The sequence below is a fragment of the Poromitra crassiceps genome, assembly GCF_964638095.1.
Source record: "Poromitra crassiceps genome assembly, chromosome: 11".
Lineage (NCBI taxonomy): Eukaryota > Metazoa > Chordata > Actinopteri > Beryciformes > Melamphaidae > Poromitra > Poromitra crassiceps.
Window position 1 is genome coordinate 26,326,658 of NC_139643.1, and position 25,675 is coordinate 26,352,332.

Below are 25,675 nucleotides of genomic sequence, written 5' to 3' on the forward strand. Positions count from 1 at the left end.
CCACTTCAGGGACAAAATGTTTCGCCTGCCGTTCAGCTTCAGAGAGGGACAAATGGATTGAAAATTTGCAGCGAGCAGTCAAGCCTAACAAGGTAAAAAACAAAAAAACAGGTCCATATATATATATATATATATAGGGAGAGAGAGAGAGAGAGAGAGAGAGAGAGAGAGCGAGAGCAATTGAAAGTTATACACAATAACTCATGTTGTTTACCTGTACTACAAAGAGGACCTGTTAATGTATCTCAAGATCCTAACCCAAGTAAATAAAGAGTATATGTAAAAGCAAACCCTACTTTCTTTTCCAGGATAACAGCAGAAGGGTGGAAAATGTGCTGAAGTTGTGGATCATTGAAGCCCGGGACCTTCCGGCAAAGAAGCGTTACTATTGTGAGCTGTGTCTGGACGACATGCTGTATGCACGCACCACCAGCAAGCCCCGCACAGACACCGTGTTCTGGGGAGAGCATTTTGAATTCAACAACCTGCCTACCATTCGTAGCCTTCGTTTGCACCTCTACAAGGAAACTGACAAAAAAAGACGCAAGGTAAATCGAGCACTTAAGTGAAGTGAGTCATGATTTTAATGTTCATTCATCTAAAAGAAAAAAATCTATTGAGTTCCACTGGTATAAAAGAAAAGCAAGACACAGTTAATTTGTGTGGAGGATGGAGATTTGTTGCAACAGTTCTTAGGTGAAAAGAAACTGTAAAACTAATTTGTTTTTGCATGAGATCTAAAAAAAAATACTCTGAATTAATGTCTATTCAACCAACCACCAAATTCTCAGTAAAAAAAAATATTGTCCAAAAACCTATAAATAAATATACAACCATACTGTAGGAAGGGCTGTTTACACATTAGATATATTGACCTTTCTTTCGCTTTGGTACAATAAACATACTTTATGAGGATCTCAGAGAGAAAATCCCTTGTAATTAGTTTTTCAATTCAAATTGGAGCACAACAAAGTGAAGAAAAAGCCCTGGGCTGCAGAAACTGTGGGAGGGTGACTGCAGTACCAATCACGTCAGTGTTGGTCCACTGTAGTACTCATTTCCCTATTGAACAGGAAGAAGAGATTAGGAAGAAAAATATCACCATTTGCAGTTAGCTTCCTACTGCAGGTGCATATTGATTTTAGTGCTTGTTTACTTACGGTATATTCAATTAGAAAATCATGTACCGGTACTCTATTCTCCCTCAGAGTAATTTAGTGCCAAGCATAGTCACAACTGAATCCTCACCGCGACATTTAATTAAAATAAATGGATTGTACCTGAAGCAGTCATGTTGCAAATAAGTCGACTCTGTCTTGATTACAAACTTCATAGAACTTGAAATGGCTTTGCAGTGAAGATAAGCCGTTGCTTTATTAAAAATCCCCCTTCAATCAAAAACATGTTTTTCATCTTGTTCCTTCAGTCGGATGTTTGAGCTTCACTGTGCAGAACGATGTCTGTGTGCAGAGTCTGACACTAGAAGGCTGTTTTCACATTTGTCTGCTGAAAGTGAAAAGTTTCTCTGTGCTCACTGGAAATCTAATTTAAAGCCCCAATAAGTAACTTTTTCACCTTAATATAACAGCTTTTTAGTCATTGAGGATGGTAGAGTGACTTGTAACAGGGAGAATGTCACCTCTATACGGCAACCATTTTAGGGCATCCTCCTCCGTCAGAGTAAGCGTTGTCAGTTGTCATGTCTCCTAGTAAAACCATGTCGAGTGTGCTCTGAAACACCTTCAGTCCTCACACGAAAACGCTGTCATTCTTCCTGCATTACTGTTTCACTCCTCACGCGTCAGTCATCGCACAATACGGCGTCACTCGTCAATCATCAGTCCTCACTCGTCAGGCATCACTCCTCACGTCTCACACAAAAACGTTGTCATACCTCCTGCAGACTAGCTGTCAGGCATCACTCAAACTAGCTGTCAGTCATCACTCCTCACCTATCACACGAAAACGTTGTCATACCTCCTGCAGACTAGCTGTCAGGCATCACTCAAACTAGCTGTCAGTCATCACATGAAAACGCTGTCATTCGTTGTTTTTGGTTGTTCTTCCATGTGATGGGGAAACCGCAAGAATGCCTCTGTGAAATGAGCAACAATTTCTTACAACTTCACTTCCGGTTGAGTGATTTTGCCTTCAAAATAAAAGCGTGTTTTTTATTTATTTTTTACAATAGATTAAAGTAGTAATCCATGAGACCCAACAGAATTAACATCGTAACACTAAGAGGAACATCTAGTTTAATAATCAAACATTAAACTAGATGTTCTTCTTAGTGTTACTCTGTTAATTGTGTGTGGGAGGAGAATTAACATAGTAACACTGAGAGGTCACACACGGAAGAACAACCAAAAACAACGAATGACAGCGTTTTCATGTGATGACTGACAGCTAGTTTGAGTGATGCCTGACAGCTAGTCTGCAGGAGAATTGACAACGTTTTTGTGTGAGACGTGAGGAGTGATGCCTGACAGCTAGTTTGAGTGATAAGTGAGGCAGGAGGAATGACAACATTTTCGTGTGAGATTCAAGATTCAAGATTCAAGATTTTTATGGTCACTCCGTGGTACAAGTATCACGTGTGAAATTCTTGTGCTGTGGACTCCGTTTACAACATAGTACAAATATAACAGGGCATATGAGTGCAAAAACAACAAGAGACACAACAAGCAATAATGCAGTAGAGTGATAAGACAAGTCAGAGACAGTGGCATATTCACTGCACATAGGTGCACATGTCATGTGCATACTTTAGACGTACTTAAACATTTTAAATTCGACGTATTTGACGTACAGGTGCAAATAGCATATACCTAATTAGATGTGAGGAGTGATGCCTGACGAGTGAGGACTGATGATTGACAAGTGACGCCGTATTGTGCGATGACTGACGCATGAGGAGTGAAACAGTAATGCAGGAAGAATGACAGCGTTTTCGTGTGAGGACTGAAGGTGTTTCAGAGCACACTCGACATGGTTTACTATAGGAGACATGACAACTGACAACGCTTAGACTGAGGAACGATAGCCTATACTCTGACGGACGAGGACGCCCTAAAATGGTTGCCGTACCTCTATTGGTCACACACCGCCCTCCAAAGGCCTCTCCTGGGACTAAGCAGTTTGGTGCCTGCGTCCCGGAGGCAAGATGCGCGCATGCGCCGTACAGCGGGGGCGTTGTGTTCATGAAAACAAGGAAGTAACTCGGTGTGGATTTGCTACGAAAATGACGTTTCACGTAACTATGGATTATTATTTCATCACGTGGCGAGTGCCCGATGTCACAACATGTACATAGAGCTTTCTGGGGCTGTGTTTTGTTGACTTTGAACGGCGATATCGATACCGATACTATTGCACGCAGAGGGCGCAGTTTCTCCAATAGCAAAACTTGGAAAAGTTGCTGAATGGGGCTTTAAGGGAGCAGGGCTTACGAGCATGATTAATAATAATAATAATAAATACAAAAAGAGAATATAGTTTATTACTTAGATTGTGTTGAACTCCTCTTTCTGCATGGTACCATACTGCACTGCACGCTAAGAGATGCTTATTCATCTGTTATGTTGTGATTTCCTGTGTAGGAAAAGAGCACATACCTGGGCCTGGTCAGCATCCCCATCTCGAGCATCACAGGCAGGCAGTTCGTGGAGCAGTGGTACCCGGTCATACAGTCCAGTGTTCTGGCCAAAAGCGGCGGCGTCGTAAGCGGCAAAGTCATCAACGCCTCGCTCCGCATCAAGTCCCGCTACCAGACCATGAGCATCCTCCCAATGGAGCTGTACAAGGAGTTTGCTGAGTACATCACCAACAACTACCGAACACTGTGTGCCGTCCTGGAGCCGCTGCTCAGCGTGAAAAGCAAAGAGGAGGTGGCTTTTGCCCTGGTGCACATCCTTCAGAGCACAGGGAAAACCAAGGTAGGAGGGGCGGAGTTAAAAGGGAACCAATCACCTTTTCCCCTTTTTCTTTTTTTGCCCGAACAACTGTTCATGTGTCTCAATTCTTTATAGTACCCGGTGATCCTCATAAAGGAGCCACAGGTTGAGTGTCACTGGTGTGGAGTTATGTTTAATTTGAGTCACACATCTTTCTAGCGATGGCATTGGCTTGCTACAATGTACAATATTAACAACAACAATTTAAAAATGTAATTAAAAAGTGCAAATAATATAATTCGGATGGAGAGCTTCTGAAATTGCGATGGGCAAGCTGCCTCATTTGTGATTACTATAGCAGAATAAAATAGCGAATATTGTGCTTAATTTTCCTGCCTCACGAGACACGTTCTTGTATTGCGATATATATTGAATTTTGATGTGACGTATCCAGAACTGTTATTTATATTTATATTTAACTGAAGTATGAGGGAAAAATAACCAGAAAGTGGCGGATTAAAAAACGTCCCATAGTCCTGCACAACATGATGTGATCATAGGAGACAACAACAATGGGACACAAGACAAGAAGAAGTTTGAGCAATCTGAATGGACTTCACATAGCATCCCCAATGTATCATCTGTTCCCAAGTTCCTGTCCGACATGGCGATGTGCGAGGTGGATCGATTCATGGACCGCGAGCATTTGATCTTCCGGGAGAACACCCTCGCTACCAAGGCTGTGGAAGAGTACCTCAAACTGATAGGTCACAGATACCTCAAGGATGCTATAGGTAAAGCTGGTGTGGAGGAACCCAACGGTGCTACAGCGTAGTCGTGTGTAGACTACACTGTGTCCAGATACAGAGAGGGGGAGTATCTGAAACTAAAGGCACTGCTGCTATATTGTGTCCAACTAGCAAAACCATCCGAGTATAAAACGCTGAACTCGAAAAGGGGGAAAGGGAGAGTGTCGGCGACACACACACACACACACACACACACACACACACACACACACACACACACACACACACACACACACACACACACACACACACACACACTTTAACCAGATTCATGGCAGCACGGCACATTTTTGTAGAGGACAGCTTGACTGTGCCACATCAACATAAATCTACGAGTCATTGAATGTCTCCTTTGCAACCCCACAAAGAATAGCTGATGTCTTAGTTTCAAATTAGGGCATGGATTGTGTGTGTGTGTGTGTGTGTATGCGTGTGCGTATGCATGCGTGTGTGACAAGTTTATGAATCTATTTATACCATGTCGTCAGCCACTGGAATGCCCTCTGTTGTACCCATAAAAACCCATAATTGAGTGTTGTTATGTTGTTGTTTTATGTTAAGATTATTTGACCTTGTAGCATGAACAACATGGAACATTCTCCTTCTATCACTCTCATTCATTGTGGTGATTATTATTGTTTTTTATTTTTTCAATATTTGTGGTAGTTATCAGACAACCAGATATTGGATTCCACTTTCATGGGGATTTTAGACTAATCTTGGGCTAAAGAACAATCTGAATGGCATGAGAAGAAGAACCAGTAAGAAATATGCTTTAATAAAAATGCATGTGTGTGTCACTATTAATTGTGATCCACATTATTTTTGAGAGCAGCTGAGGAAATCATTGATGGAATGAAAACTAATTGTCTGAAAAATGTGTAATTTGTGAGTCATGCTCAGTTGATGTCAGCGGTTTGTTGACGCAGTCGCACACCAGTCTAATACAGTCACGATATAAAATATAGCGAGATGTGGCTGTTTACTTGTATTTCTATTTCTTTAGATCATGTTGAGTCAGCTTTTAGCTCATCCACACATTTCATCTGGCTGCCCTAATCACCTTGTATCCTAGCTATGGAGCTTCATGTCTTTTTGAGTGTCTGAGAATTCACCGTTTGGTTTTACATCGACTGTTAGTACATCTTGAAAGGGCTGAAACGCCGGTGCGGTTGTTTCTTGAAACATAAGGGCATTGTGACGTGTGTCTTGCCAGGTGACTTCATTCGAGCCTTATACGAGTCTGAGGAGAACTGTGAGGTGGAGCCCATGCGTGTCCCACCGTCGGTCCTCGCTGACCATCAGGCCAACCTGCGCATGTGTTGTGAGCTGGCACTCTGCAAGATCATCAACTCTCTGTGGTCAGTGTGGCCTCATTATACTGTCCTCAGAACTGTGTCACGTCTCTGTTACAGTCAACGTTTTTGTTTTTTTTAAATTCAGGAATTGTTTATATATTGTTTATTTATTTATCATAATGTGATTTAAAAAAAATGCGCTTTTCACAGATTGTTAATATTGATCTTTAGAGATTCTTCATATAAAGCAACATTTTGGGCCATGACAAAAGAATGTGCAAGCTTGCCTCTTCTAGGAAATTTGTGCCCGATGCTTCAAATGTCTTTTGATCTATGCTATAAAATCATCAACAGCATGTCAGACTGTTTGGAAAATCCTGCATATGATGCACATTTCATATTTAGAATAAATTGTGTCCCAATATTGCACTGTTCCATATTATTTTAGTCTCCCAAACTTGCTGAAATTGCTTCTCCAGATAAACTAGTGGCTTTTATTTTACACCTCACCGCCTTGACACACGAGCAATTCTCGCTTCAGCATATTTCCCCGGGAGCTCAAGGAAGTGTTCGCCTCGTGGAGAGCCAGGTGTGCCGAGCGCGGGAGGGAAGATCTGGCGGACAGCCTCATCAGCTCCTCTCTCTTCCTTCGCTTCATGTGCCCCGCCATCATGTCCCCGTCGCTCTTCAACCTGACGCAGGAGTACCCCGCCGAGCGCACCTCCCGCACGCTCACGCTCATCGCCAAGGTGATGCAGAACCTGGCCAGCTTCAGCAAGTGAGTCACACAGCTTCCCCCGTCCCGCTGTGCCAGCTAGAACACACAATCTATTTGATGGAGTTTATTTTTGGATAGGGATAACTGTGTAGGTGGGGACGCATGTCACAGACTGTCATCCCAGAAATAGGCGCTGGTGATTTTGACTGCTAAATATTGCAACGAAACTGTTACCGATGTAGAAACAGTGATGCTGCTGCACGCTCTTCTCTGTTTGGGTCACCGGAATTTAAGATGTCAAGAGTTTGTTGTGTTTAAGAGTTGCAAAAAAGTAGAAGATTCTAATGTACATTTTAGGAATGTTTGATAATATATTCAATATTATCATATATTTAATGGTTTTAGTACAGTCTTTATCTGACCAAATACCTTTGGCACCCTGTTAAAAGTCATATTAATTTGATATGAATTAAGATTGACTGCATGTACTTGAAGCTTGAAGTAATTACATCATCATTAGACACAAAGATTAATGCAGACCTCAAGGATTTAAAAACTCTTAATCCTATAAATGTAAACTGTAAACATTAGACACTTCCACTTATTTAAATATACACAATATATGTCCACTCCTTATTCCTTATCTTACCTTTTCCTGACATTATTGTCTGTCTTCTAAACTGCAGATTTGGACCCAAGGAGGAATGCATGTACTTCATGAACGAGTTCTTGGAGATGGAGTGGGGCTCCATGCAGCAGTTTCTCTACGAGATTTCCAACATGGAGACTGGAAGAAACGTTGGGGGGTTTGAGGGCTACATAGACCTTGGCAGAGAATTGTCCATGCTCCACAGCTTACTATGGGAAGTCATGGGCCAGCTCAGCAAGGTAGGTGACCGAAGAACAAGCGCGAACACGCAATAGCTGTGACCAACATATGCAAATTTCATAAATGCTGCCATCCTGCATTTCAAAATTGCCCCCACACCCCCCCCCCCCTTAACCAATTGGCATGAAGACAAACACACACACACACACACACACACACACACACACACACACACACACACACACACACACACACACACACCTGACCTCCATGCCAAATTTCAGCCACCTTGCCCCCTAAAAGGTGGTGAACTGTAAAATGTGTTATTGAAATATCCAATTTAACCAAATTTAATATTTTTGTTTCTATTTCTCTTTCCATCTGAAGAATATAGAAGTTGCCTCTAGAAAAGCTTCTGTAAAATGCATAATTATGAAAGGGGGAAAAAGGTCCTGCTGTTTGCTATCACACTGAGGATGAATTTGAACGATACTGAAGCAGAGGTGGAACAAACTTAATTCAGTGACATTTTACTCAACTCAAAGTAAGAGTGCTTGACTAGAAAACTACATGAAAAATTCACGATGTTTCATGCTGTTCCCCAAATTGTCTCCCATAAGTTAACACAATGGTCGTTATGATCCCAGGTGTAAGGATTGCTATTGTTTAATAGGAATGACAGACTGCTGGATAATGGTTAATTGATTGATTGATTGATTGGTTAATTGATTGATTGATTGATTGATTGATTGATTGATTGATTGATTGATTGATTCATTGGTTAAATGATTGATTGATTGATTGATTGATTGATTGATTGATTGATTGATTTAGGTGTGTCATGCACTCCATGGTGCCCAACCCTCATGGGTTTACAGAGACGCACATAAAATGCAACATCCAATACAACAATAAAACATTGCTACAATGGTACATTTAAAATATCACAAGTCTTTAGTAATATATATGTTGTGGTGATTTTTTTATGTACTTTTTTTGTACATTACATTTTGTTTTGCTTTATTATGCCTTTCATTGCATGTTTTGTTGTAAACCCTGTCTACAAACCAAGTTTCCCTTACAGGACAATATATATATATATATTTTTTTTGGGGCGTTTTTGCCTTTATTGGATAGGACAGTAGACAGACAGGAAAGGAGGGGAGAGAGAGAGGAGATGACATGCAGCAAAGGACCACGGGTCAGATTCGAACCCGGGTCGGCCGCACGAAGGACTAGCCTTTGTGGTACGCGTGCTACCAAGTGAGTCACCGGGGACGCCCCACAGGACAATAAAGTTGATTGATTGATTGATTGATTGATTGATTGATTGATTGATTGATTGATTGATTGATTGATTGATTGATTGAATGAATGAATGAATGAATGTTGTCCAGCAAGCACATGTGCATAGGAAGCTTGGATTCCTCGACTCAAAATCTTTTCATATCACAGGATGCGATTCTTAAACTGGGACCCCTCCCCCGGCTGCTGAATGACATCAGCGTTGCCCTGAGGAACCCTCAGCTCCACATGCCAGCCAATCAGCAGCCGGACAGACCCAAGGACCGCCTCTTCTCCCGGCCCTCTTTCAACCGCATGATGTCGTCAGACTTCCAAAGCCTTATGATGCGAGACCTAAACAGGTGACCTGTGATCGCACGTGTGCTTTCTTACGTGTTGTTGTTGCTGATCTCTTTATGGTGCTACGTTTCCTTGACACATGACTTTTGAATGGTATGTCCCCAAAATCAATGATAACGTACAGTTGTAGCCGGGTGCAATCACAAATGGTAAAAAGAAGGGTCCCTATCGTTGCATCGGCGCTGTTTCTAGGCCGAACGCCTGGCGCAGCTAAAATCAGTGGGCGTGGACCAGCGCACTTGATATCGTCGTGCTGGCGCTAGACGCAGCCTCAACCATTACAACCACGCCTTTTAAGCGTAAAATTATGCACCGTCATGCTCATTGGATAACTGCAATAAACGAATCGCACGCTTGCCTTTTTAGCTCCAATTCCAGTGATCCCGCAAAACCAGACGAAAGCCAAACGCTCTGCCCCCCCCCCCCCCCCCTCCCTTCATCCAGTCGGTCTGTCTGCATTATAGGCTATTATTCCATATTATTATGCTTCTCAAACCAATCTAACTGCAGTTTCAATACTGCAAGCATGTAAATACGCTACACTATAGCAAGATCAAAGTGAAAATAATGTTCTAAACGCATCAGCTAGAAAAATATAGCCTATTAGATTGGTGAAAGTTTGTCCAGAAAGATATCATTTTCTCTCGCCTGCTGCAGGAAGGATGATGCACATAAATATAGCCTACATTATGTAAAGTCATTGCATAAATGTGTTTTTATTGTAAAACTAAATGTGGAGTAGGGCCAAGTTATTGGAGCGGACATCACAGTATAGCAGATGACAGTAGAAGCTTCCGAAGCGCGTTCCGCTGTCACTTACCTAAATCACGTTAAATCCACACAGGGTATATATAGGCTCAAGAGGACATATATGTTTCACATAGGGTGGTGTTTCATTTCGATGTTTTATTTGGTCCAATATTGAAATGTTGTACAATTGCAGGTTGTCTTACCATTACACATTATTTTAGATCTACCTTTTATATCTATTTCGGCTCATTTGGTTGCTATTTAGTAGCGAAATGGAGGACCCAATTGCATGCTGGGACAGGGACATTCACAGGCAGTAAACTTACAACTGCTATTTCCTATGGGAAGCTGGGTGCTGCTATGTGTTGTGTCTGTCTGAGCGAGGGAGTCAGAGAGAGAGAGAGAAGGGTGACAGAGAAGCGGCAGAAGAGCACTGGCGCACTGAATAGGCCTGGTTTCAGAGAGAGACAGAGAAGGGTGACAGGGGAGAGGCAGCAGAAGAGCACTGGCGCACTGAATAGGCCTGGTTTTCAAAGGCGCAAAGCGCTAAATTTACGGCAGGTGCGAAGATAGCAGTACGCCGAGATTTAAGGCCGACACGCCCACTTTGGCCCATTCTGGGACTGCGCCACGCCCATTCGGCCTAAAGCGCATTTGGCAGCGTAAAGCCATATTGATATCGTCCCAAAACAGGCGCAAGGCACGTTTTTTTGCGTTTAAGGCCCGTTTTAGCGCCGAAGGCCTGTGGGAGAATAGGGCCCTAGATCTTCATCAGAAGGGTTAGGGTTGATGATGAAGATCTTTTGATCGAAACGTTCACTGAAGTTTCTGGGAGCCAGAAACTTCAGTGATGCAGAGTTTATTTCTTTTTACTAGTTGTTTTTATCCATTTATCCGGGCACCTGCCTTTGTGAGTAGATGTGCGCGCTCTACCGTCCTCTTCATGGTTATCACCGACGGACCACAAAAATGCCAAAAATATACAATAAACAACAATGTGAATAAATAAATATTCAACAGCTCAAAACACAATACTGGTACATTTCGCAGAGTGCACAATGATGCTGATGATACCGTTCTTTAGGCCTTTGAAGTATTTTATCAATGAATAATTGCTGGCAACCATCGGTTTGTCCCCAGACTCACTTGCCCAAACCTCTTTGCACAATGTGTTGCAGTTAATTTCCCCGCTCTGATATCGCCAAGAGACACTTTCCCTCATTACAGCCTAATTGTTTGAGTAAGCATTCTTTAAGTGAGAGCAGCTACAGTATATCACCGGTCCCTGCTGCTGCAGCTACTTTGTATTCGCCATTACGAGTTCCTCCCACCAAGGATTTGGCTTTTGGGGAAAACAAATGGCGGGATTGAAAGAAGCAGCCTTAGATGTGCTTGATGTGGCAGCGATTGCTTACAGGGGAATTGCATTGAACAATAAAACAATAGGTAGGAGAAATAAAACAATAGGTAGGAGAAATAAAACAATAGGTAGGAGAAATAAAACAATAGGTAGGAGAAATAAAACAATAGGTAGGAGAAATAAAACAATAGGTAGGAGAAATAAAACAATAGGTAGGATAGGAGTTAAAGCTGGCTTTAGGTCACCTGTCCAGTAGAACAACATTTGTGCATTTGAAGACCTAATTTGAGAAATCTGAAAACAAATGCAGCCAAATCCCCATGTCAGATGATTTGGAAATGTAGTTTAAACTGTAAATATATGCAAATAAAAGCAGAGAAACTCAAGGTGTTTTTTAATGTAAACTGGCACATTAAGCACGTCAAATGCAACTTTTGTTATATAAGTATATTATTCTTGCTTTATTTATTTATTTATTATTCTTGCTCCGGCTCTGCAGCTCCATAGACATCTCGCGCCTGCCGTCCCCGACCACCGGAGTGTCCGCGGTGGAAGCCCTCTCATCTCACCTCAACATGAGGCGTCACGCAGAGCGCGACCTCCGCTCGTCCAGGGAAGTTTTCTACGTGACCCGCCCCCCGCTGGCTCGCTCCAGCCCCGCCTACTGCACCAGCAGTTCAGACATCACCGAACCCGATCCAAAGGTACGCCGTCGAAAATGACGTCAGACTTGATCATAAGTGGCGAGTTTGTTCACGTATTTTGTTTATTTTGAGTCTCGTTATTTTGTCATGATGGAAAAAAGTGCTGGTGGATTCTAGATTGTCGTAGTAGTTTAATAAAAATGCTTAAACATTTGTAGATTTTCAGTGACTTATTTTTTATATATATATATATATATATATATATATATATATATATATATATATATATATATATATATATATATATATATAGTTACATGTATATCCATCGATTCTGAACTTGATACTGCAGCCTTTGAAGCTTTGACCACAATGTTGTGAACATGTCTGAGGCCTGAGGATAAATTAATTCAATCTACATGTTATTATAAGGTATGATAAACAGATTGTTGTCACATTCACATCAGAAAATGATACACAGACAATACATGATGGTAATCTGATGTCTGTGGTATTAGTGGTGTTATGGGCTTGACAATCAACTCAGAGGTACGTGCTCCACTTCAGTTTGATTGCACTGTGCAACTCAATGAAGTCAAATTATGTCTGAGGATTTTTTTTGTCTCTGATCTACTTGGAGTCCTCAATTTGATCAGTGATGAGGAAATTACAGAAATGTGTCGTAAATTTAGATGACCAGAAGATATCTTCTGAGAGAGGATTTTGATTGAGCTTTAGGCCATAATAATAGGTTTTCATTTGATTAATTCAATCATCTAAACCTTTTTCAATTCTTTCCTTTTAATTTTAATATTAAATATAAATTTTAATATATTTTCTCAGTGATGCGAAGTTTTTTTTTGTTTGTTCATGTAATGATTTTTAGGATGGAAGACTTTGGAAGATTTTTCATTCTCAAATTGATTTATTGAGTTATTAATACAAAGAATGCCTTGTACCAAGGGGGCACGGTGGAACAGTGGTAGCGCTGTCGCCTCACAGCAAGAAGGTCCTGGGTTCAATTCCCGCCTGGGACACTGTGGGCACTGAGGGTGTGTCCCCAGCCCCATGTCCTCAGTGCCCACCGCCCAGGTGGGGTCATCAAAAAGGGCCTTTCTGTGTAGAGTTTGCATGTTCTCCCTGTGCTCCCCTGGGGTTTCCTCCAGATAGGAACCCCCCATTAAAAACATACAAAAAAGAAATACATTTTTTTTTTACAATATGTGACAACTAATCATGTTATTAAATCAAATGTTAAACAGTATTTTTTTTGACTTACAGTTCATTTGTATCACTTATAAACATTAAAGCAAAATGGACAAAGCAATTATTTTCCAAAATATCTCAAATAAATGTGACCTTTTTGTGCTTTCTCTAAGGTCCACAGTGTGAATAAAAGTGTGTCCATGCTGGACCTTCAGGACTCTCGTATGAACAGCATTTCCAACCTAAACTCAGTGGGGGACCTGCTCACCTCCTCTCAAGGCTCCATCGCCGGCCTGGGCCACAGCTTTGGAAACCTGGGCGGTCCGCTTCGCATGAGCGGGCACATGCCCACGGGCTCGGCGGGCTCGGGCTTGAGGCTGAGCCAGATGGGCCACATAGGGGGGCCCACAGAATCCCTCTCCCAACAGCAGCAGCAGGCAGCGGCCGCCATGCACTTCCCCCTGTCGTTCCAGAACCCTCTGTTCCATCTGGCCGCCCAGAACTCCCCGCCTCAGCCTCAGCAGCCCCTCCCCCCTCCTCTCCTGCTCGCCCCCGAGCCGGAGAACGGCCACCACGACTACCAGCCAGGCCACCACGACTACCAGCCAGGCCACTTTGGCAACAGCGCGTTCTCCCGCAGCGAGGACTTGTCCGCCCTGCGGGCACAGAGCAGCCTGGTGCAGCCCAGCATCGTCCACTCGCACAGCTACAGCGATGATTTCACCCGGCAGAATCACAGCAACGACTACGCCTGGCACCAGCTGTCCCTGCAGGTGCAGGTGAGGTGCCCCGTTAGTTCTCTGTGCACTCAGACTATTCTAGGGAGTGCACTTGCCATTTTGTCAAATGTGCATTCTCATTTATCGCAGCAAAATGTTTTTAAGTGTAAAACGAAATCAATACTATGTTCTTAAATAAGAACCTCCAATCTCTGCAATCTAGTTGATCAAGGAGAGCTTCAATGTGTTGGTTTGTCCTTTGACATTTTTGGTGGACAATGTTCATCATAGACTTCTATTCATTTTGGCTGTTGATTAAGTTTCATTCACTTCAGATCTGTGGCTGTTACCTCTGGTGTCTTCATAGCATTTAGCATACTTCAGGCCACTGTCCAACTCTTCAACTCTTCACTCTTCAGCAGCTGTTGTCAGTGTTGTTGGTTGCTTGAGACCAGCTGTTATCAGTGTTGTTGGCGGTTGCTTGAGACCAGCTGCTGTCAGTGTTGTTGTTGGTTGCTTGAGACCAGCTGTTGTCAGTGTTGTTGTTGGTTGCTTGAGACCAGCTGTTGTCAGTGTTGTTGGTTGCTTGAGACCAGCTGTTATCAGTGTTGTTGGCGGTTGCTTGAGACCAGCTGCTGTCAGTGTTGTTGTTGGTTGCTTGAGACCAGCTGTTGTCAGTGTTGTTGTTGGTTGCTTGAGACCAGCTGTTGTCAGTGTTGTTGGTGGTTGCTTGAGACCAGCTGTTGTCAGTGTTGTTGGTTGCTTGAGACCAGCTGTTGTCAGTTGCTGCCTTGAGACCAGCTGTTGTCAGTGTTGTTGGTTACTTGAGACCAGCTGTTGTCAGTGTTGTTGTTGGTTGCTTGAGACCAGCTGTTGTCAGTGTTGTTGGTTGCTTGAGACCAGCTGTTGTCAGTTGCTGCCTTGAGACCAGCTGTTGTCAGTGTTGTTGTTGGTTGCTTGAGACCAGCTGTTGTCAGTGTTGTTGTTGGTTGCTTGAGACCAGCTGTTGTCAGTGTTGTTGGTTGCTTGACATCATGGCTGCCATATGATGTGCAACTGTGTCGAGTTATTTCCCCACTTAAAGAGAGACAAGACCGTAGAGGCTAGGAGAAATCAATGTCTCGCCTTTGCAGCAAGCGTTCGTTCTCAGATAAAGATGCCTCGGATGTTGTACTCAGATAGTACTGTAGGTTAGTAGGCTTTGACTGGTAGCTAAACACAGGCCTGCATCACACAACACAATGTTATACCGTGTGAATCAAAAATGTTATAATTTGTGGCAGGCACAATGATTATAATTAACAATAATTACTAGGCCTAATCAATCATTATGGCGTGACAGTCATAGTGATGTTGTGGTCTGTGATGTTATTATAATGTGCATAGCTGTCAGTTAATTGGCATCAGAAGCTATATAAAGCACACAAACACAGGCTTTAACGGTTTCATGTCTAGATTAAATTGAGCGTTTCCAGCCATGAGCTATCAGCTCTGAGCAAATTGGTTGATGAAATACATGATTAGCCAATTCTGTCGCGTCTTGTAATATACCGCTGAACACACGTTGTGTTATGGCAGCATTGCTCATTTGTTTGATGGAGTTTGGCATGATTTCTGTATTTTGGAGAGCATTTTAATGAGCCAGGAATATCACTCATTGTGATGGTACTACATACAATGGCTGCTGAACTATCACGCCTTCAGCTTTACTACAATGTGTCTGTGTAAAATTACAGTACATTATGATACTGTGACTTAGTCATGAGCTATTTCTATCCTGCTGTGTGGGTGCTAATATATGGAACAAGCAAAACAAGCCGTTCTTTTATTATAGCCGATATATTTGTCAGGACTGTGATCAGGATTTTTACGGCATTTTACATGTAATTTGAATGCTAAAACCTGTCTGTCTTTCCTATCTAAATTATAATTATTTTTAGTATTGCTATTATTATTGCTACTATTATTTCGGATTCGGTCAGAGATTTAAATACTTTCAAAATTATGACTTTTCTCATGTCCTGTAGAACATTTATTTAGTCACCCTCATCACCAGCATGAAAATTTGTTTTATTCTAGTCCAGTCACCTCTATCTTCATCATCATCTTCCTCATGTCTTTGTCCCTTATCTATCTGTCCCCTTGTCTTTTTCCTGCCAGGAGTCCCTCCAGCAGCAGCTCATGATGGGAATGACATCTCAGACAGGCACTGGGACCGGCACGGGCACACCCGCCTCTCTGGCCACGCCTCCCACGACTGTCCATCCAGTGCGCCAGTCCTCCATGGCCGCCCCGCAGCACCTGAAGTCGCAGCGCTCCATGAACGCCGCGGCGACGACAGCCACGCCCCCCAGAGCGCGACCCCAGAGCCGCAACGTCCTCCTCGACTCTTCAGAGCCAGCCTTTGGTGGCAGTCCGCAAATCCCACGGCAAGCGCAACAACAGCAGCAGCAGCAGCAGCAGCAACATCATCAACAGCAACTACATCAACAACAACTCCAACAACAACTCCAACAACAACTCCATCAACAACAACAACAACAACAGCAACAACAACAACAACAGCAACAACTCCAACAACAACAACAACAACAACTACATAATCATCAACAACAACAACAACAACAACAACAACAACAACAGCAACAACTCCAACAACAACAACAACAACAACTACATAATCATCAACAGCAACAACTACATAATCATCAACAGCAGCAGCAGCAGCAGCAGCAGCAGCAGCAGCAGCAGCAGCAGCAGCAGGAGTCACAGGTCACAGATAGTCCTGCTCCTGGGCTGCCGTACCAGACGAGCTCCGTCAGAGAGAGCCAGGGCCCTGCAGACGCCACAGAGGAGTCCACCGACACACCGACCAAAAGCACCAAGAAGCCTCCGCCACCGGCACAGCTGCAGCCCCCACAGCCGCATCTGCTCAAGCCAGGGGTCAACAAACAGGTCACTGTGACTCACAGCTTTTGATTTAACATGAATACAGACCCTGGCCTATACACATGAAATGAGCTGTCTGCCGTCTGTACAGTATGTTATTATAGGAAATGGGTTTTTTCCATTTTAAAGACCCCGTGAAATGAACTTGCATTACTTTGACTTTCTGGAAAGTATCTTTAATGGTGACCAGTAGGGGTAAATATAAATTTCTAAACCAGTGAAACCATCCGATATTTGACCAATCACACCCCTCCACACCCCTTCCATCATATAATTGTGTCTTTCTCTCCCTGACTTGATTTCCGTTGGTTGACCAGGTCATTACATGGGGTCCGTACATGTTAACAACCTGAAATGTGAGAAAGTAAAAGCAGGTAAACGCTAGGGGTGGGGGAAAAAATCGATACACCATAGTATTGCGATATTTTGCCTGACGACATTGTATCGATATTTGGACGCCAAGTATCGATATTAAAAAAAAATTGCAGGCCATGCCATGCCACCGGGCATCTGCCCGAAGCGTCCGATGTTGCAGCCCGCGGATGTTGCAGTCCGCGCCTGCAGTGTCGTATTGAGTCCAGAGAAGGTTAATAATGTAGCCTACATGTGGGGCAAAAACAAAACAAAACAAAAAAACACTGCATGTTTTACTTCCGGTGAGGTCAAGGAAAAGGTAGGAAAAGGAGTTAGACAATATATCGAAATATCGCAATATTCAATATATCGCAATACTAGCATATCGCAATATCGCAATGCTATCGTATCGTGACTCAAGTATCGTTTTAGTATCGTATCGTGGGCATCTGGTGATTCCCACCCCTAGTAAACACCCATGTTAATGAAGATTGATCTTCAGTGCACTTAGTATTTGGCTCATGTGTTTGTGGACAATTACACAGACACATAGAAAACTTAAAGGATTACCCTGGCATTCTGAATCACATTCTGTTGTAGTCCGTTGCCACATTGTGGTGAAAAAGTTTCAGCGTTTGTCCTCCAGTTATTCTACAATCAATGGCTTGATATCATTGTTAGCGTTTCTTATAGGAGTGCCTGTTTCACTTCATTAAAATGCAGTTGTCGGGGGGGGGGGGGTTTGGAGAGTGAAATTAAAGCATGAATGGTGCGTGTTTTTGTTGCTGTTGTTCCAGGGTTCTCAGTCTACCTTGAACACCCCCAACCTCAACGAGCGGACAGTAGCGTGGGTGTCCAACATGCCGCACCTCTCTGCTGACATCGAGAGCCTGCGGCCGGACCGTGAGGGCCAGCTGAAGGAGTACTCCAAGAGCATGGATGAGTCACGACTAGAAAGGGTCAGCCCATGCATAAGTGTCTTATGATTCATTTAGTTTCGCCAGACATTGTTAAGAAAGGTATTCTTCAACATAATTTCTGCCAGACCAAATCCAGACCCAAGCATCTAAGTGAAAATGAGTTCAGGCAAAAATATAAAACCGTTTGGATTATTTGACTTAAATAGCCAGAAATCATGAAATATGACAAAATCATCGACTTATACCAAAGGGACGACAGAGACACGAGATCTATCCAGCTTTCTCCGGACAGAGCTATTTAGGTGACAGTTTGTATTTCACATCACATCCTGTGTGTAACAATTTCCTGTCGGGGACCAAAACCCAACAGCAGAATTTCATTCGGGCAGTGAAGGTGAATCTACAGCAATCAGACCTTTTTCCAGACTCGTCACACATGTAAACCCCATGCTAAGCTGCCACATACTTTCAGCCCTTGTATGTACTGTAACACTTTATAGGCAAAGATATCTTCTCTTCAATAAATTGCTACACATACCAGGCCAGTAGTGGAGTCAGTGACACTGTTTCCATAGGGTGTGCCATATTGCAATTTACAGATTGGAGCTTTAAATTAAACATGAATGTGTTGGATCATAGTTGTTGTTATGTATTTATGATTTGATCAATCATTCCTACACACGGGCCTAGACAATTAGATGGAAGGGAGAAACAGATTGCCTGTGCATTAGTTATTGCACATTGTGATTATGACACACATTTACGCCTAGAGCCGTCCCACTGCACTTCTGTTTGCCCATTGGCTCCGACATGCATCTGAGGTATTGTCCTCTAGAGAGAGAGTGGCGTCAGCGGAGGACCACAATGCGTGACTCATTAGCCAACGAACAGCCAGGAAGAGGTCTCGCGCTACTTTTGAAGGCTAAAATAAAGCTATTAATGTACAATTTGATTTTTCTTTTTTAAACGAAACTTTCAAAGTACAACACAAACTGTCCATTTTGCTGCAACTCGACAGTGCCGCTTAATCCAGGACCTTACTTCCTGGAACTCTTGAGAGTAAAAAAAAACTGGTCCATTGGAGTGAATGGAGATGTCGCGACTCTTCTATCTACACGGCTCTGTTCTGAGGCAACCTGCGTCACACAAGTTCTTTCAAGCGCTCATGAATGGCTCGTCAAAATTCAGGAGTATGTGCTGTGTATGTTGTGACCTCTCCTGACCTCCTGTTACATGTCTTTGCAAAAATGATGTAAAAATAAAAGTATAAAAAAAAAAAAAAAAAAAATCAGGAGTGTTGCTGAATGCCAGTTTACTTCCTCTCTCAGGTGCGGGAATATGAGGATGAGATACATTCCTTGAAGGAGCGGCTGAAGATGTCTCACCGCAAACTTGAGGAATATGAGCAGAGACTCTCCTCCCAGGAGCACCAGACAACCAAGATCCTGCAGCAGTATCAGTGCCGCCTGGACGACAGCGAGCGGCGTCTAAAGATACAGCAAGTTGAGAAGGACTCGCAGATCAAAGGCATCATAAACAGGTGATATATCAGTTAGTTCTCGAGCTGGACTTTGCTTTTGACCGTCGCCTCAAACTTTTCACACACAAAGTTCTCTATAGTTTGAAACCTTTTGCAGTTGAGTTGCGACCAAATTGCTGCTACGTTGCCGGGGGAGGAGTTACAGACCACCAAAACAACCGCAATACTAATATGCAGTCTTTCAAAGCACACTTTTCATTCAAAGCAAAACCCATAAAGTTATACGGGAGAAAGAGCATTAGAAGTTGGGGGAACAAAACCGTAAAGAAAATGAAATATACCACGGGGTGAAAGGAAGTGGGCAGCTATTTAATATAGTCGTTCTCAGAAAACGCTTTGATTTGTTGCTGTGTAAAAGGCCCAGTGAGTGGAGCTGAGGTCTCGCCTGACTCACTTCCCTCAAATGGTGGCCGAATGAGCAGCACTCTGCAACGGCCTTAGCTCAGACTGAGACTCGATAGAGGCACACTGAGCAGGCTGTGTGTGTGTGTGTGTGTGTGTGTGTGTGTGTGTGAAAGTGGAGTGGGCTTACTCAGAGACTGTTTTCCTCCGAGACCATATAAATGTCGTAAAATCATCGAACAACAGATACAAAAACATGAGCGTATGTGTTTAATGTACAGACTTTTGAAACACACATTTAAAGAAACGCAATGTGTCTGCATGGAGCTGAGTCAGGCCCGGCGCCACGAGGGGGCCTAAGGGGGCTTTGCCCCCTCAGTTAAATTTTCTGCCCCCTCACCTAAAAAATAAAAAAAAATAAAAAAAATAGTAGTCTTTCTTGTGTTGTTATTGCGCTTTTCAGAGGTTATTATGGTTAAAAAGTCCAGAAATAGGCATAGCGGGTATATAACCTATGTTTTACGATATAAAAATATCATAAAAAAATAAAAAATCGAAAAAAGAAGAAGAAATCAGCCCCCTCCCCAGTTATAACCGCCCCCTCAGTCATTTCATCCTGGCGCCGGCCCTGAGCTGAGCCCCGAGTCACTTCCTCAAATGCTGGCCGAGCAGCACTCTGCCACGGCCGGCCACATTCAGACAGAGTCCGACGAGACACAGTGCCCCCCCCCAAGCTCTATTCCATAGAGGCAGACTGAGCGGGTTTCGGGGCCACACAGGTTTTGTAAGAAGGGACAACTGCAAGCTACTTTATGATTGGGTATCCCCATGTGAGTTTGGAGCCATAAGCCAACTTCAAACCCTGCCTCAGCAAACCGTGAAATAGAGATGTACAGGATTTGGGTTGAAACTAATGTCTCCTACTTTTTTGAGGCTTACAATTGTGCACATAAGACCCTAAATTACATAGAAGGTTTTTGTGGATTTTGGTTGCCAGGGTCTTTAATTTAATCAAATGGCCACATTTTCCTATACAGTCGATTTGAAGAGAACCGGATTCATCGTTCTATTTTTGTGAACCGGTGTGTTTGTCTCTCTTGTCAGACTCATGGCTGTGGAAGATGAGCTGAGAGGGCCCGCCATTCCTGAAATTAAGCCTCGAATCCTCACAGAGCAGGTTCGTGCTTGTGTCTACATCTTTGATTATCCCCATTTCAAACACCAGGAGGCGAAACCAGCCCCCCCCCCCCCCCCCCCAAAAAAACACATTTTGCATCCTCCTACTCATTATGTCCAGATGTCCAAAATCGGTGCTACGCAGCTGCAGGGCAAAAGCTCGCCATTGTCATATTCTGCATAGTTTTATCTCTCAAAAATGGGTTTGTTCTACATCTGAAATTACATCTCAGTTTTTAATACACATACTTCAAAGGCAGTAGTATAAAATAAAGGAATCTAACAGGACTGGAGAGAAAAGAGGCATTATCTAGCGAGCCTGTGCTTGACTGATGATGGAAGAGCTCAGCTACTCTAAATAATTAAATTTATATACAGAGGTTAATCCAATTCGGTCAAGCAATAGCCTGTTTAAGTCCTCCAACGCTGAAATGAAGTGTTATATTATATTATTATACCTCTCACAATTTCACAAAACACATTCAGTGTGTAACTCAGCGGTCTCCAGTGGGTGTTGGGGTCCTCATCAGTAGCGTCACAGTATTAGAATAGAGCATGTTATATTTACACAGACAGGATTCAGGAGCATGTTATATTTAGGAGCATGTTATATTTACACAGACAGGATTCAGGAGTATGTTATATTTAGGAGCATGTTATATTTACACAGACAGGATTCAGGAGCATGTTATATTTAGGAGCATGTTATATTTACACAGACAGCATTCAGGAGCATGTTATATTTACACAGACAGGATTCAGGAGTATGTTATATTTACACAGACAGGATTCAGGAGCATGTTATATTTAGGAGCATGTTATATTTACACAGACAGGATTCAGGAGTATGTTATATTTACACAGACAGGATTCAGGAGCATGTTATATTTACACAGACAGGATTCAGGAGTATGTTATATTTACACAGACAGGATTCAGGAGCATGTTATATTTACACAGGCAGGATCCAGGAGCATGTTATATTTACACAGACATGATTCAGGAGCATGTTATATTTACACAGACATGATTCAGGAGCATGTTATATTTACACAGACAGGATTCAGGAGCATGTTATATTTACACAGACAGCATTCAGGAGCATGTTATATTTACACAGACAGGATTCAGGAGCATGTTATATTTACACAGACAGGATTCAGGAGCATGTTATATTTACACAGACAGGATTCAGGAGCATGTTATATTTACACAGGCAGCATTCAGGAGCATGTTATATTTACACAGACAGCATTCAGGAGCATGTTATATTTACACAGACATGATTCAGGAGCATGTTATATTTACACAGACATGATTCAGGAGCATGTTATATTTACACAGACATGATTCAGGAGCATGTTATATTTACACAGACAGCATTCAGGAGCATGTTATATTTACACAGACAGCATTCAGGAGCATGTTATATTTACACAGACAGGATCCAGGAGCATGTTATATTTACACAGACAGGATTCAGGAGCATGTTATATTTACACAGACAGGATTCAGGAGTATGTTATATTTACACAGACAGGATTCAGGAGTATGTTATATTTACACAGACAGGATTCAGGAGCATGTTATATTTACACAGACAGGATTCAGGAGCATGTTATATTTACACAGACAGGATTCAGGAGTATGTTATATTTACACAGACAGGATCCAGGAGCATGTTATATTTACACAGACAGCATTCAGGAGCATGTTATATTTACACAGACAGCATTCAGGAGCATGTTATATTTACACAGACAGGATTCAGGAGCATGTTATATTTACACAGACAGGATTCAGGAGCATGTTATACTGTATTTACACAGACAGGATTCAGGAGCATGTTATATTTACACAGACAGGATTCAGGAGTTTTTGCTGTCCGCATTTGCTGTCCTTGAAATCCACCGTCACCTCCAAAATCACCTCCTACATTCAGGCTATTTTCCTCAGCTCACAATCCCAAATGCAAACAAAAATATCCTCCTCCTGAAAATAACTTGTGCTGGGTCTATTTTTAAGCGGTGTAGCACTGCAGCCACTTCTATAGTGACTTTCTGTGCCCGTCACAATCAGCTTCATTGGCCAAGTATGTACACAAACAAGGAATTGGACTTGGCTCTACTAGTACTCACACAGAAAAGAAATAAAGGTATAATTTTAATAAAGTTAAAAACAGGCAGGGCAAAAGGGTACATTTAGGGTACATTTAGACATTGTACAGTAACTACTATTATACAATAAGTGTGGTGTAAAGTGTCAGAGCACGGGATATAGGATGGGATGTCGGTATGAGCATGAGATGTGTAGCCTTGTAACCTAGGCCCCTCCCCCGGCTCCCTGGTCGACAGAGAGAGAGAGAGAGAGAGAGAGCGTCTCGGTGAAACACGCACGCTAGAGATGCGCGGATGAGCTTTTATGCCATCCTAATCCGTGTGTATGCATGAACCGTCCGCGCGCCATAAATCCGCGCAAATGATTTCATACTATTTATAGATCCGCGCCCGCCATGCACCAGACGCTATAAACTTCCCTGCTGTATTATATCCAATCCACTTGCCCTCATGTAGCTTACTCGGCTAACGCTATAGCTTTAAGTTTAGTTTACTTGATTGCCTCATTGTATGGGAAAATACGAACGCGTCTTCCCTTCAAACACGTCTTCAGCGGAGACTCCTTTTTGAGGGTGACATAATTGACCATAGGCTATATGGACGAAAAGTGTAGCCTTGCGACCTAGCACATGGCTATTGTTGTGTTTACGGCCGTCGGTCCTTTGGGGGATCTACAATAGGCGACTAAGAATGTGCCTGACGAAAAATGTAGCTTAAAATACGTTCATAGACTAGAGAACGTAATTAATATTATTTTTCCTCATTAATAATACATCGTTTCAACCGCCCGCAACCCATCCACTATTAATCAGAATGTTTATTTTTATGATCTGGCCCGCCCGCAGGGCGGGATATCCGCGGTCAGCGCGGTTATAACTGCGGCCCGCGCATCACTAACGCACGCACAGTTTCTGCTCCGATGGCAGAAACACAGATTGCCAGAGAGGGGAGGTGGGGGAGAAGGGTCCGACCTCCGCAAACCTGCACTGCTTACTTCAACTCCTGGGTGTGATTTTTTTGTTGTGTGTGTGTTTGTGTGTGAGGCTGCCATTTCCTTTGCGCCAGTCTTTCAAAGTAAATAGGAGCGATGAGAAGAGGCTCTCAAACGGCAGACAGATTATGAACTCCAATCTCAATTAACTTGGCAACATAATTATCTTTCTGCAACACAATTTAGAGTCGACTAAAGGAGTTTGATGTCAGCAGAATTAGTTTAGTAAGCTCAAAGCGCTGCCACAGTTACGAGATGGATTTTAGTTTCCTGTATAATTAGTATTCCCCTAACTCCCTCTTGATACACAATCTCACTGTACATAATGTCCCAAGAATACTAGTCCAATTAAAAACTGCTATTGTGCAGAGTGAGCCCAATATCTTTTTTTTTTTTTTTTTTATATTTGCGAGAATGAACAGTTCTCTCCCAAAGCCAGAAACCTGACGTTAACTTGTGAGGTCATCAAGATGCAAATGGCAATATAAGTTATCCTTTATTTATCCCCCTGGGGAAATTCATCCTCTGCATTTGACCCATCCTCTACTAGGAACCTTCCTAGAACTAGGAGCAGTGGGCAGCCGCAGTGCAGCGCCCGGGGAGAAATAATATGATATAATCATTATAAGAATATAATCTCTCATTAGCATGTGTTTTCCCCTTCAGTCTATCAGCCATGGATATGGTGGCCACCAAGGATCCTGACTGCCAGATGACGAAGGAGCACAGTTCATGATGGTCTAAGATCAAAGAAGACTGATTCTGACCCTCCTTCAAAGCCCAATTAAGAGGAGCTCTGCAGTGAATCCTGTCTAGGTCTTCCTCAGAAACCAGCAGGAGGATTGGAGAGTTCTTCCTCTCAACATTCTTACAAACTTTGCACATACCGTATTCAAACTTTTGCCTGTACCAGAACTTGACAATCAGTTTAGTATGAGGAGCAATGTGTGCAGTGCGTTGTCTGCATAATATTGACTGAGATTTAAGCCAATGCCACAACAATGGGGCGATATTCAACCTAAAATTGTTTCTTTATTTAAGCAGAAGTAAGAAGAAATGTGTAAAACGCTGGGGATGAAGATGGATTCACGATTTTCCTGCCACAGGCGGCGCACCTGCTTCTCACTTTAAGTGGCTGGAGGCAAACAAGCACAGCTAGCCCACAGCAATGCCTATGACAAGCAACAAGCACACTGTTCAATCATTTGCTGTCTGATGCTCAACGCCCAAGTAAACAGCTGTGTTCAGAACATTTACAAAATAATGTTTTATTCTGATGAATCTATATTGAAAGATATTTTCGTTCAGCAGATATTTTGGCAACACTTTACAATAAGGGTACATTATTAACAGCTAGTTTACGCAATGCCCTTCTTACCAGTTAGTTAATGCTTAATAAGCATTAATTAACCCTTA

General features: G+C 42.7%; 1 protein-coding gene across 1 annotated transcript in view; it reads left to right on the forward strand.

Moving 5' to 3' along the window:
• Positions 1 to 24,964, forward strand: part of LOC310784933 (ras/Rap GTPase-activating protein SynGAP-like) — a gene marked incomplete at both ends in the record, with an annotated part of 31,583 nt that extends 6,619 nt beyond the window's left edge. The window contains 15 exons of the mRNA XM_083645957.1: positions 1 to 92; positions 309 to 548; positions 3,600 to 3,935; positions 4,546 to 4,687; positions 5,919 to 6,063; positions 6,542 to 6,778; positions 7,405 to 7,606; positions 9,003 to 9,193; positions 11,801 to 12,005; positions 13,325 to 13,930; positions 16,031 to 16,825; positions 17,971 to 18,132; positions 19,422 to 19,633; positions 21,080 to 21,152; positions 24,926 to 24,964. The exon at positions 1 to 92 is cut by the window's left edge and continues 7 nt beyond it. Coding sequence (XP_083502083.1) covers positions 1 to 92; positions 309 to 548; positions 3,600 to 3,935; positions 4,546 to 4,687; positions 5,919 to 6,063; positions 6,542 to 6,778; positions 7,405 to 7,606; positions 9,003 to 9,193; positions 11,801 to 12,005; positions 13,325 to 13,930; positions 16,031 to 16,825; positions 17,971 to 18,132; positions 19,422 to 19,633; positions 21,080 to 21,152; positions 24,926 to 24,964 — 3,677 coding nt within the window. The remainder of the gene's footprint in view (positions 93 to 308; positions 549 to 3,599; positions 3,936 to 4,545; positions 4,688 to 5,918; positions 6,064 to 6,541; positions 6,779 to 7,404; positions 7,607 to 9,002; positions 9,194 to 11,800; positions 12,006 to 13,324; positions 13,931 to 16,030; positions 16,826 to 17,970; positions 18,133 to 19,421; positions 19,634 to 21,079; positions 21,153 to 24,925) is intronic.
• Positions 24,965 to 25,675: the final 711 nt, after the last annotated feature.